The 12,500-nt window shown below is 46.6% G+C and overlaps 1 protein-coding gene across 1 annotated transcript; it reads left to right on the plus strand.

Annotated features, from left to right (window-relative positions):
• The first annotated feature begins 3,871 nt into the window (after window positions 1-3,871).
• Window positions 3,872-12,212, plus strand: six4b (SIX homeobox 4b). Its single transcript, XM_080832215.1, has 3 exons — window positions 3,872-4,788; window positions 6,802-7,448; window positions 10,271-12,212. The coding sequence occupies exons 1-3, from the start codon at window positions 4,004-4,006 to the stop codon at window positions 10,813-10,815; spliced, it is 1,977 nt and encodes a 658-aa protein (XP_080688341.1). The 5' UTR covers window positions 3,872-4,003; the 3' UTR covers window positions 10,816-12,212.
• Window positions 12,213-12,500: the final 288 nt, after the last annotated feature.

Below are 12,500 nucleotides of genomic sequence, written 5' to 3' on the forward strand. Positions count from 1 at the left end.
TGTCAGTGGTGGCACGTGGGTGGGATTCCAGTGAATACAAAAACAACTTCTGTGGAATTGGGAATTGGGCGTTTATGGTTTGAAGACGGATCTGAAAGATATTACCTGTGTGTCACTGCCAGACTGTACACACACACACACATACACACATACACACACACAAAACACACGCTGTTTACACACTGTTTCGACTTCATACTGGTAAAACCAGCCCTTATTAGTGAAACCGCAAATTGCTGTGCAATGGGCTTTTCGCCATATTTATTTGACAGTAGTACCGCGGTTTTCTTTTGCTTTGCTCTTACTAAAGCTGAATCTCCATGTCCATCCTTTAGCAAAGAAAGGCCTCCATTGTGGTCGAGTAGAGGCAGGTGCTTGGTGGTCGTGCACCCCCCCCCCCCCCCCCCCCCCCAGGCTGCAGGTTTAGATGTATGGGTAACATATGGACAGAAGCTGTTGGTGAGGGTGGGGTTGTGGAGAGTCTGCTGCCCTGTGCTCCCCCCCCACCACAAAGAGTCCATTCATGGCGTCGGCGATGGACATGTGGAGATGCCGATAGCGATGGAGCGAAAGGTCTGCCATACTGCCCCCAGTCCACAAGGACAAGCAAGGATACTCTGTCTTTGTGTTGGACTCCTTTTGTGGCTGTATGTGTTTGTGTGTGTATCTTTGTATGTGTGTGTGTGTGTTTTGTGCTTGCGTGTGTGTGTGTGTGTGTGTGTGTGTGTGTCTGTATGTGTGTGTTTGTCTCTGTGTGTGTCTGTGTGTGTGCACACATACATGCATGCACATATATACATATATACATAGGTTCACAGGCATGTGTGCATGCATGCAGTATATGCGTGTGTATTTTTGCAAAACCCAATAAACCCACTTGACTTCTGTCCTATAAAATCCAGCAGGCTCATGAAAGGCCTATCATCAGCTCAGCTCTGCATGCCCCCCCCCCCCCCCTTCACACACACACACACACACACACACACACACACACACACACACACACAGACACACACACACACACACACACACACACACACACACATACACACACATACACACACACACACACACACACACACACACACACACACACACACACACACACACACACTCCTCACAGGCTGCCTGCGTGTCCCCGGTCACTTCTCCCCTGGCTGGCATGCTCTCAGCAGCCCGCCCTGGGTTCACCCGCTCTGGGGCAACATGAGGCTGTCCGTCCCCTCCACTCCTCCTCTGCCAGAACGTGCCCAGTAGAATACCACAAACTCAACAACCTTATTTCAGTACCGCCAGCTCAGACTCACACACACACACGTGCATAAACACATACACACACACATAGTCAATAACTCATACACACAGGCACGCCCACTCACACACACACACACACACACACACACACACACACACACACACACACACACACACACACACACACACACACACACACACACACACACACACACACACACACACACATCACATGAACACCACAGCCACTGGGATTTATTTTGCTGTTCCAGTAATAAGTCAAAATATGGCAAGGTCTAAGTTTCTGTGTGTGTGTGTGTGTGTGTGTGTGTGTGTGTGTGTGTGTGTGTGTGTGTGTGTGTGTGTGTGTGTGTGTGTGTGTGTGTGTGTGTGTGTGTGTGTGTGTGTGTGAGTCATACCCATAAACAACAGTTGTCATGATAAGCTGTCCAATAGCAAACAAAGGTTGTTTAAAGATACTCTGATTATATAGATAGATAGAGAGAGATACATAGATACAGAGAGAGAGAGGGAGAGATAGATACAGAGAGAGATAGATAGATAGATAGATAGATAGATAGATAGATAGATAGATAGATAGATAGATAATTTTATTACTATTTGGAAAAGGAAAAAAAAAGATGACCACCAATGACATTTAAAACACCGCACACGTCATAATCATTGCATATATTACACAAAAGTCATCAGAGTTAATACACTAACATATGTGTTATCTTAGTGACAAAAAAAACAACAAGAATGAAAACAAAGCAAAGGTCCATTTAAGGAGAAATCCTCGATCCTGCTGAAAGTTTGTTAATATTTGAACTCAACAGCCTCTCTGTGCTCCTGAGGCAGTATGGCTGATATCTCTGACTCTGAGCCCCATTGTTTGTTCCCCATTCACAGAACCAGAACAGGGTTAGAACCCTGGAGGGTTTTTAGCACACACACAGAGCGCACAGCTAGAGAATAGTAAGGAAAAAAAATCTGAATTTGACAAGACGTGTACTGGATCAAAATCAAGGACCGTGCCTTTAGTGACTCTGAAAAATGTATCCTAGGCGAAGTGAGCAAAGACTCCTGGGTCCAAAAGAGCACTGGCAGTGGCGTGTGACACTATGCTTAACCCACAGACCCTCCCCTGGTCCACACTGGAATCCTATGGCAGGGGGCTACTGGCTACTGTGTAAACTAAATCATATCAGCGACCAAGTGTAGCCAGGGCACAAATACTAAATACAGGGGGCATGTTGGGTTCAGCCATGCCATCCTCGCCATCTTCACATGGGCAGTGGCAGCAACACAACGTACTGCAGTGCAATGCAGTGGGCACACCTCAGCGATGACCTTGGCACCAGCTCGGCGGCATGCTCATACCAGAGAGAGCATGTGAATGGGCAACTGCCACACTTTGGGAACATGCAGTGCCAGGTAGTGGTGGTCTGTGAGCTGGATTTTAATTTTAGGCGGTTAGGTTGGTGTGTGGGCTCTACCCGCTAGAGACTATCTCTCTTTCTCTCTCTCTCCCTCTCTCTCTCTCTCTCTCTGTCTCACTTTTGCAAGGGGCTTGAGGGGCTCTGTCAGCTGCTGTGGACGTTGGCTCCCATACAGACAAAGCTGTTCCTGTAAACAGCATGGCGGCTGCCTGGAAAAAGAGTGCAATCCCCAGGGACTGAGAACTAACCCAACAGACGGGAAGACAGACAGGTTGACAGACAGACAGGGAGAAAGACAGACAAAGGTATTAGCAGAGACACTGAAAGTCCAAAAGACAAATTCATTTTAGGAACAGTTCATAGTCCATACACTTTTTTTTACAATTTCAATTTCAGATGGAAATGTTTGGAATATAAAGTGGGTAGGTAAATAATGCAGTAATAGATTATCAAAATGAATCACAGAATTTTGATCTCTAACAAAAAAGATAGGCACACAAACATATGAGTGCAAAAGAAAAATAGTAAAGTGGGGCCATAGTAAAATTGTGGCCATGTGGAGCAGCTCTCGCTCAGGTTATTAATTACAGGTGAGTACCTGAGTTAGAGGACTTGCAGAGCAGACATGATTGTTTGTGGCACACGGTGGATTATTTCTTAAGAACACTGACCACCCACCGGCTTTCCTTATCTGTCATCCAGAGCGGACACCTCCTGAAGTTGGTCAGAGAAAAACAAGAGAGACGCTTCCTAGGCCATGCCAAACGACGACTGGGTTATCAGTACATTTACATACAGTTCTCACTTTAACACACACAAGATAAAGTTTCTCAGAATGAGACTGTCAGCCTAATTCGTTGAATTAAGTTAGCGTTGCATGATGGGTACCAGAAATGTATTTCAGATTAGCTGTCGTTTACCTCCGCCAAGGCGGTTATGTTTTTTTTAAGGTGAATGTGATCACTGAAGAGTGTGTGCGTCCCGTACTCCGCGGGGGGGCTAGCGTCGGTGGGAGCACATGGTTAATCGTTGGAATCGCACCTCACCTAGCGCAGGTATTCCTCTGCTTTTTGCACGCCACGGTTGACTGACATCTTCAGTGCAAACATTTGTCCTGGGATCACGCTTGCTCCTCCCCCGTGGAGCCTGGCGTGGCGAATCAGAGTGCGCCCCGGATTTGGATCCCTTCCTGCTTGAAGCTGCAGAGTTAAACTTACGCAGGAACAGTGAGTGGAGATCTTATCCACACCGTGCCACGGACAGATACCCGATCGTGCTTGGATGGCGGGTTGAAACCCGATCGTCTGATGTGCAGCCCAAAACCTGGAGGAGTGACTTACCGGGACGCGTTAAAAATGTCTTCTTCCTCAAGCGAGGTCATTTGCGCCGATGAAATCAAGAGGGAAAGCACAAGGGCACTGGAGAATCGGGGGAGTGTCAAGCTGTCAGTGCTGGACCCTGCGGAGTTGTCTATGGAGAATGCAACTTCGGCCGCAGCTGGCGATGCGGTCCGAGCCGAACTTTTGGAGTGCACCCCTTCATCCCTGGCCTTCTCTCCCGAACAGGTAGCGTGCGTCTGCGAGGCTCTGCTTCAAGGAGGCAATGTGGACCGCCTTGCCCGGTTTCTGTGGTCCCTGCCGCAGAGTGATCTGCTGCGCGGCAACGAAAGCATCTTGAAAGCCCAGGCGATTGTGGCTTTCCACCAGGCTCGCTACCAGGAGCTTTACTGTATTCTTGAGAACCACAACTTCAGTCCGTCCAACCACTCGTCGCTCCAGGACATGTGGTACAAGGCGCGGTACACCGAGGCGGAGAAGGCGCGAGGCAGACCGCTGGGTGCCGTGGATAAGTACCGATTGCGCAGGAAATATCCTCTACCACGGACTATCTGGGACGGGGAAGAAACTGTATACTGCTTCAAAGAGAGGTCCAGGAATGCGCTCAAGGATATGTACAAGCGGAACCGGTACCCGTCTCCTGCCGAGAAGAGAAACCTAGCCAAAATCACTGGGCTTTCTTTGACACAAGTCAGCAACTGGTTCAAAAACAGGAGGCAGAGAGACAGGAATCCATCTGAAGCGCAGTCGAAAAGGTGAGACAAAAATAGACTCGTGTAAATAAGTAGCCTGTTAAGTGTTCACATGTCATCATAAGCACTTAAAAAGAGCATAAAGAACACGCTTTAGTTTTCAGACGTGTATATCCACGTGTTTGGTAATTATTGTAATTACCCTGTTCTCCCCTGTCTCTGAATTCGTTGTCTGTAAAAGTACTTTTTCGCTTTCAAAAATAACACATCAACGCGATAAGTCTGTTGAAACCCCCCAGAAATTGACAGCACAAATCATATAGTGTGCCGAAATATGTGCTAGGCACGCTCCACTGTTTTGAAATACGAAGCTTTGACTGTTTAAATGAGGTGTCATTTTAAAAACTACACAGGGCGCCTCAAGGGCCAACGAATAACTCCACTGAAAAACACATTTCTTCAAACATATTAAAATTATTACATTTAAATTGTTTAGGATATTGTAGTTTGCTTCACACTTTAGGCTTTTGTAATTAAGTGCAATAACTATGTTTTTTTAACTAATGCAATTGGTTTATAGTTTGTTGAAGCTATTGATTGGGCCCACCTATCTAAAATTATTTACAAACCCAAACAAAGGATAGTTAAGAAGGTAGCGTTTGCCCGGCTTTAAATCCCCCATTCAATTAACATACCCATTGTTTTTGTTTGTTTATGGATTTAAAGAGCACTGTTCCCCACCCTGGTTATCTTTCCAGGCCATCTATTTACTATTTTACCTAACGTTGACGAACCACACCAGACAGCCCGTAACCTGAGGCCGTTAAGCGTCAGATCTATTTTTGTGTGCTTGTATCCTATATTTGTGTACTCTATTCTTCACCATGGGAGTAACCCTTTCGCGCACCTGGTTGACATGTCTTCGGGCCCCTCAAATGGGGGTCGGAAATACCTACCATTTGTCAGCGCACACAAATGTCAATGTCATGCGTGGCCTTAGAACCGCTTTGGCTGAGTGTTGGTTTTATCATAAATAATAAATCTCACGTCTCGTAAATAGGGGAGGTCAAACTTTTCCGTCTACGTAAGGCGTCAATAGTATTTCAGATGTTGCTGAGCTGTGATGTGCCATCAGTGAGCCGAATGAGCCGAAAGATCTTAACTCCAGAATGTCCCGTATCCGCAACGGAAAAAGGGGAATTGGGATCTAGCGTCAATAAGGCCCTTTGTACAGCATGCCCACCCCGGCCAATCGCTAAACGACGGGCTTGCAGCTGCTTCAGTCACTAAAAGCAAGTTACCCTAAAGGCCGCTGAGAACGCTGGACTTTTTGATTCGTGTGCCTTTGAGGTGAGGGCCCGATTTGAAATTCAGCAGTTTCTCTATCATTTATTTACTTCATTTAATTCTGTATCAAATGAAATGCAACAAATACGTTTAAGTCAATTATCACTGAAAGTTAAGCTATTAATGATTATTAATGTTAGAAGAAGAACCTAACAACTCAATTACAGATTTTTTTCAGACAACCCTTTTTTAAAATTAGATTTAAGCAGTGACAAGGTTAATTTGAAATGAAAGTTGTAATAAATGACTATATATACTGTATATTCTGACAGATATTTCAATGGTCTTTTGCATCGACTTACACACACTTATATTTAATTCTCTTTTAAAACAATGTTTTTGAAGTTAACATGAAAAAGACTAATACAAACTTGGCATTTCAAGAAGACAGTAACAGTCAGTTTGATCACCCCACTGCAGTGTATCCTGCTTCTAGCCACACAGGCCTCTCTCCATAAGCTTTCTTCGATGATGAATGGCACCACATTTAAACTAGCACTTTCCCTTGCAGCTTCATGGATAGCTCTCTCCATTGCACCACTCTATTGTCTAAAGTTTTGGCTGTGTGCATGTAGGAGTACAAACCACTGACCTCAGTGAAAGATCTGATGAAGTAAGGCTGTTTTAAGTTGAACGTGGACGAGTGCCAAATAGCCGGTAATTTGGAAGTCTAATCAAACTCAGCTGCTTATACCTGCTGGATGTCTTTACCTTGCACTCTGGTTTCAGCGAGTCTGATGGCAATCACAGCACGGAGGACGAGTCCAGCAAAGGTCAGGAGGATCTGTCTCCACGCCCGCTGTCAGGAGGCTCCACGGGTTCGGCTGCCCTGGGCAATGGCCAGTCCGTAATCTTCTCGGACGTGGGCACCACCGTCATCCAGCAGATCGGCGACGTGAAGATGGCGGGGGCAATGGGCTTCGGCAGCGATCTGTCCGGCGCCAACTCGCACTACATCAACGGCGGCGGTGGTGGTGGCTACATCCACCAGCACGGCAACAACGTGCTGCTTAACGGCATGGGCACGGGTGGGCACTTCTTGACCTTTGACTCCCAGAGGGCAAGCCTGGCGCAGGAGAGGCTGCAGGGTGGCGGAGGCTCTTATGCCCCGTTTTCTCTGGGGCTGTCTGACGCCACGGGAGTCGCCGGGAAGCTGGAAGGGATGCAGGCTCTAGCCTCCCACACTGAGGATGGGGGAGCGTCGTCAGTGGTCACCTTCACGCCTTCGTCTTCCTCCTCGTCGTCCTCGTCCTCCTCTACCTCTGGACTCGCACACCTGGGCAGCTACAGTGTGGTTCACGTCCCTGCCGCGGAGGCCATCATGAGCCTACCGCCGCTTCTGCTTCCTCCCTCCTCCTCCTCAGTGACCTCTCATGGTGGGTAAACCATATTATAAAACAATTGGGTTCTAGCGCGTAATTTAGCTGTTTCTGATTGGACGAGAGACGTTCCATGCTATAGGTTATTCTTCAACATACCTACAGTTACGGGACTTAAACCATACTGTTTCCTTGCTAATGCTGCTAGACATTCGCTGTGACAGCTAGCCATCGGCTATCATAGATATATCGGGGGCTATAACAATCAACAGCCGTAACATCTTGATACGTCTTATAAAAAAGCTGTAACAGCTGCCTATGGACAACAACAGCTAGCTGGGCTATCACAGTTACCCACAAGCAATAAAAGTTAGCTTCAGGCAGTTAGCCTTAGGCTAGAGTAGCACTTCAGACCAACATATAAAGAAACAGGCAGGTTTTAAAGGCTATGTAAGGGGTTTGTGACTGTTGTTGAAATGCACTGTTTTACTTCCTTGAGCCATGTGCACAGTAAGAGCTAAATGCTACGTTTTTTTATTTTCACTATGTAGCTGAACTACTGCACTCGTGTTTTGCACCCATGTCAAACCCAAGTCATTCATCTCTCAGCCAGGCCAACAGAACACTGATGATCACATCCGATATAAATGCATGTGTCTCCCATAGACCAGTCCAGGCACTACACGAGTCAACTCGTCGTCTCCTCCCAGCTTTACTTCTGGCACCAGACTGATGGGGGCTTGTCAGGCTTCAGCTAATTGCACCATTACTTCGGAGCGTATTATGACAGCATGCTTTTTGGAGTTTTGCTGGTCCAGCGCTGCAAATCCCCACCCCCACCCCTCACGATACGTTACGTGCCTGTGGTAAAGTCATAGGGGATTGAATTAGTAACTCTTCGGTAGTGTATTGTGCATGTATTGTGAAGTTGGGCAATTTTTCGAACTGTTGACGAAAAACAAACAATAGGGATTGGAGATGGGTGACCAAGAGGCAAGCGGGAGCCACCCCAGTGCTATCCTCACCTCCCCTAACCACTCGCTAATGGCTCTTTCCATGAATATTTTATGGCCACATCAATGAAAGTGGAGTTGGCCATGGAGCCCGGCGCTCCCACTGCAATCCTCTTCTTCTTCACCCTTTAATGTGCAGTTTATGAGCCAAATAAAAGCAAAGCCACCCTTGGCTGAACCTTTTGATTTAGAAGGAAAACAGCTTAGCCCAATAGCTCAGTCATGAAGGGGGGGAAAAAATTACATCTTAAAAAATATTAAAAAGTTGTTTAGCCAAAACCTCTTATTCTCCAGCAGTGCTTACCCCAGTCAGTTTTACAGACAAACCCAATGAAATACGTAACCACAAAAATGACACTTTAGATTTTGACTCTGCTGCAGAGAGCTCTTAGTTGAGTTGCTTGAGTTGTTTGTGTCAAGTTATTTTCTTTGTTTATATTTATAGTTTTGAGAAATAAACAAAAGGATTCACAAACACAAACAAAATATATTCATACTCAAATTTGAGCGAGTCATGGAAAGCCAGCTGCTCAGTCAACTGTGTCTACTCTCTGGCAAGCTGAGGTAGGAAAAGAGCTTGAAGATTCTCTTGAAAAAGTAAAGACTGAGGATAAATGGGTGGAGGAATGGAGAGAAAGAGAGAGAGAGAGAGAGAAAAAGAGAGATCTTCTGACTTTGTGATTATTTATCCAGTTTGCAAAGTCTGATGTAGGGAAAGGACCTGGCTGAGGGCCAGTGAGAGTCACCCAGGGAGAGACGAGTTCCAGGAACCACATTCTAATGCCCAGGGAAATTATGCTGAGCCTCGCCACAGACAGACAGAAGAAGTGAAGAAGGTGTTTCATTTTACATTTTTACATTTCACAAGAAAGGAAAAGCTCTACGAAGACAGGAGGAGACACATAAAGAGAGAGGGGGGAGGTAGAGAGAGAGAAAGAAAGAAAAAGAGACAGACAGAGAGAAAGAGAGAAAAGAGAGAGAGACAGAGGGAGTGTGTGTATAGGAGAGGGACAGACAAAGACAAGGCAAGAAAGGGAAAAGTTGGAGCCAGAGTGTGTGTGAGTGTTGGTGTGTGTGTGAGTCTGTGTATTTGTGTGCGTGATAGAAAAAGATGGGGGGAGAGAGAAGAGAGACCTCAAGAGAGTAAAGGAAAGAAAGATAGAAATAATTGTTTAGGAGCGAGCCAACAGACAATGAAAAAAAAAGATTCCGAAAGAGCAAAAGAGTTGAGCTTTACAAAAGACTGTCTCTCTGTCTTTCTCTCTTATTGAAAAGAGTAAGCTGCATGGTGCTGTGTGGTGGTAGAATCGTTCTTTCCTCTTCTGCCCTCTCTCTCTCTCTTTCCGTTGCCTCTCTCTGGGGCCCGCCGTAATGAGCTGTGAGGAGAGGGGCCTTCGCCAGCCCACATGGAGGGGCCCCTGACCCCCCCCGTCCCCCCCCCCACGCCCTCATAAACCCAGATGAGGTGACGGGCCGAGCAGTGGCAGAGTGTGGGGTGAGCCCTGCACACAGACTCCCCGGGCTGACGAGAAACCCCCGGCCGTCTGTCCCTCTCCTCTCCCTCTCCCCAACCACTCCATCCCACCATGCCATGTAGTCCTTTAGCAGATCCTTTTGTCTAAACCAACGTACAGTACAATACCAGGTACTGATCTGATATCAGGTATATGTTTGTTTGATAGGGGGTATATTTCATGAATATATATATATATATATATATATAGAATAAGTACATTTTGTATCAGTTGGTGTGCTGCTCAATGGCATGGAACCCACGATCTCGCTGTTGTTAGCGCCTTGCTTCACCAGTTCAGTACCGGGTTAGCATCCCTAACCCGTCTTTCCTCCTTTTACCCCCATCTTCAGGCTCAGCCCCCCTGGGTAGCGTGGTCAGCGACACCCCCCAGCAGAGTCCCCCCGTCCTCTACACCCTCACCCAGGCGGTGAAGCAGGAGCCCCTGGAGTCCGGCGCGGGACACCCCGGCGGCGGCGGTTACTCCTACCAAACGGACATGTCTATGGACCAAACCTCTCACATGGGCTACACCGCCTCGCTCTTCCTCTCCTCGTCATCCTCTTCATCCTCTTCCTCCGCTGTCACCACCACCGTCACCTCCTCCGGCCTCTCGAGCGCCGAGCTCCACGCCGGGCAACAACCCCACTCCGTTCGCATCCTCCACCACGCCGGGGACGTCGTTGGCGGCGGGACGTCGTCGTCGTCCGGCCTGGTGCACGCGGACTACCGGGACCACGGCGGCGTGGTGTTATCCCTCTCCGAGTCCCTGGAGGCGGCGACCGGGCCCGGAGCGGCCGGTGCGGTGAGGGCGGTGTGTGCGGAACTGGAGCTGGAGGGCAAAGAGCTGGCAAAGTTGCAAACTGTGCAGATGGACGAGGACTGCAATGACCTTTGACCTTTGACTCCCCCATCACCACGGCAACCTTGTCTCTCCACGGCAACCTTGTCTCTCCACGGCAACCTTGTCTCTCCCTGTCTCTCTCTCTAAACAGTGCAGTTGGTCTAACAGAGGAGAGCCATCGCACTCGGAGGTGAGTGTGTGTGTAAGGCACGGGTCCTTCCGGAGTGTGTGTGTCTTCCTGTTTAGAGAGTGTGACGCTCCGACAGCTCACGGTTTCCCCTGAGCGCTGAGACCATCTCATCCCCAACTGTAGAACGAAATGTGAAAGAAAACTTAACGTGTAGCTAAGAAAATAAAACAAACAAAAAAAAACACAGGACAAAAACAAAACAGTGCCTTGTTGTTCCGAACAAATGTGGCCCCCAGTCATCGCAACTCATTAGCCGACGGCTGCAGAATGTACCAGGTGACGCTCTTGACTTTGAGAACATTATTTCGTGGCACATCATCTCCATCGACAGGAGAGGCCCTGTGTGGTGGTTGAGAGGTGAGGTGAAATCTACGAATTGACATCAAGCACAGAGTACAAACTTCAAAATGTGGTACAACCTTGTGTGGCGTAATCCTGTTGGATCACTCTCTTTATCACTTGTGCTAACAGCGCAGATATGATTGTTGTTTTGTTTTTTGGTTGGTATTTTTTATTCTTCTTTGTTCTTTTTTTGGAGTGCTGACACTAATGTGAAGACTATGTCTTTTGTTATTTTAAAAGCTACAAGGGCTTGTATTTACATTTGACTGTGACACAGGGTGAACTGACTTTTCATGCAAATGCCTGTTTCTGAAGTTTCCCATCAAACTCAACTCAGCCCTCAAGTGTAACTTGTCTTATGTGCCTTTGTCATAAAGATAGAATCATTATAAGGTAATATTATAGTAGTTGACAAGTCGTGGATTTACTATGTTGTTTTGGGCAGAATTTCGTACCCAAATTTAATGAAAATAGTCAATGGTAGTACTTTTTAAACTGTGTGAAGAAAACGTTTTGAACATTTCAGGTTACTAATGTGTAAGCACATCAATGGTTTATGTGCACAGAATAGCCCGGGCCTCGTTTCCCAATAGCGATAAAATGTAGTAGTTACGAGTGTTCTCTACACGAGATTCGAACGAACGTTCGTTAATTTTTACAAGCATTTCCCAAACAAGCATGTATGTACTTAATGGACGCTGTCCATGTAAACAGTGCTGAAATATCACTTCATTTGGTGATATCAGGTGACATCACAGCTGCCTTTTCAACTTCATAGGACCTACATGCTAATTGACTAAAAAGCGAATAACCTTCAACATCTGCATACCTTACTTAAGAATAACCCATCCCCATGTAGGCCTTTGACAGACACACGTGAATATTGCTTATGAATAAAAAAATATAATATTACACTGTATTCAGATTTGTTCGTGGCATAACGTGTCAACATATTTGGCCTACTCAAGATATCCATTTTCATATCCATCTGTTTTTCTCTCTGATAGAACTTCGTTCCCCAATCTCGACTTTCGCACCAACATGTGAGCTAGGCCTAAGGCCGACTTAATGTAGGTAACAATTTGCCCCCCTGAAAAAAAAAAGGTACACAAATGGAATTAGTAGTGACTTTACCGATGTCTCATTTAATAACTGACAATAATGTGTCCATAGTTTAATCATATTTCTGTGAGCTTACATTTTTCAT

This window comes from Sprattus sprattus, assembly GCF_963457725.1.
Source record: "Sprattus sprattus genome assembly, chromosome: 2".
Classification (NCBI taxonomy): Eukaryota; Metazoa; Chordata; class Actinopteri; order Clupeiformes; family Clupeidae; genus Sprattus; species Sprattus sprattus.

Coding starts and splice junctions, on each gene's coding strand:
- six4b (XM_080832215.1), top strand. CDS start 4,004: ATGTGCAGCCCAAAACCTGGAGGAGTGACTTACCGGGACGCGTTAAAA. Junction 4,789..6,801: donor TCTGAAGCGCAGTCGAAAAG/GTGAGACAAAAA, acceptor CTCTGGTTTCAG/CGAGTCTGATGGCAATCACA. Junction 7,449..10,270: donor CTCCTCAGTGACCTCTCATG/GTGGGTAAACCA, acceptor CCCCATCTTCAG/GCTCAGCCCCCCTGGGTAGC.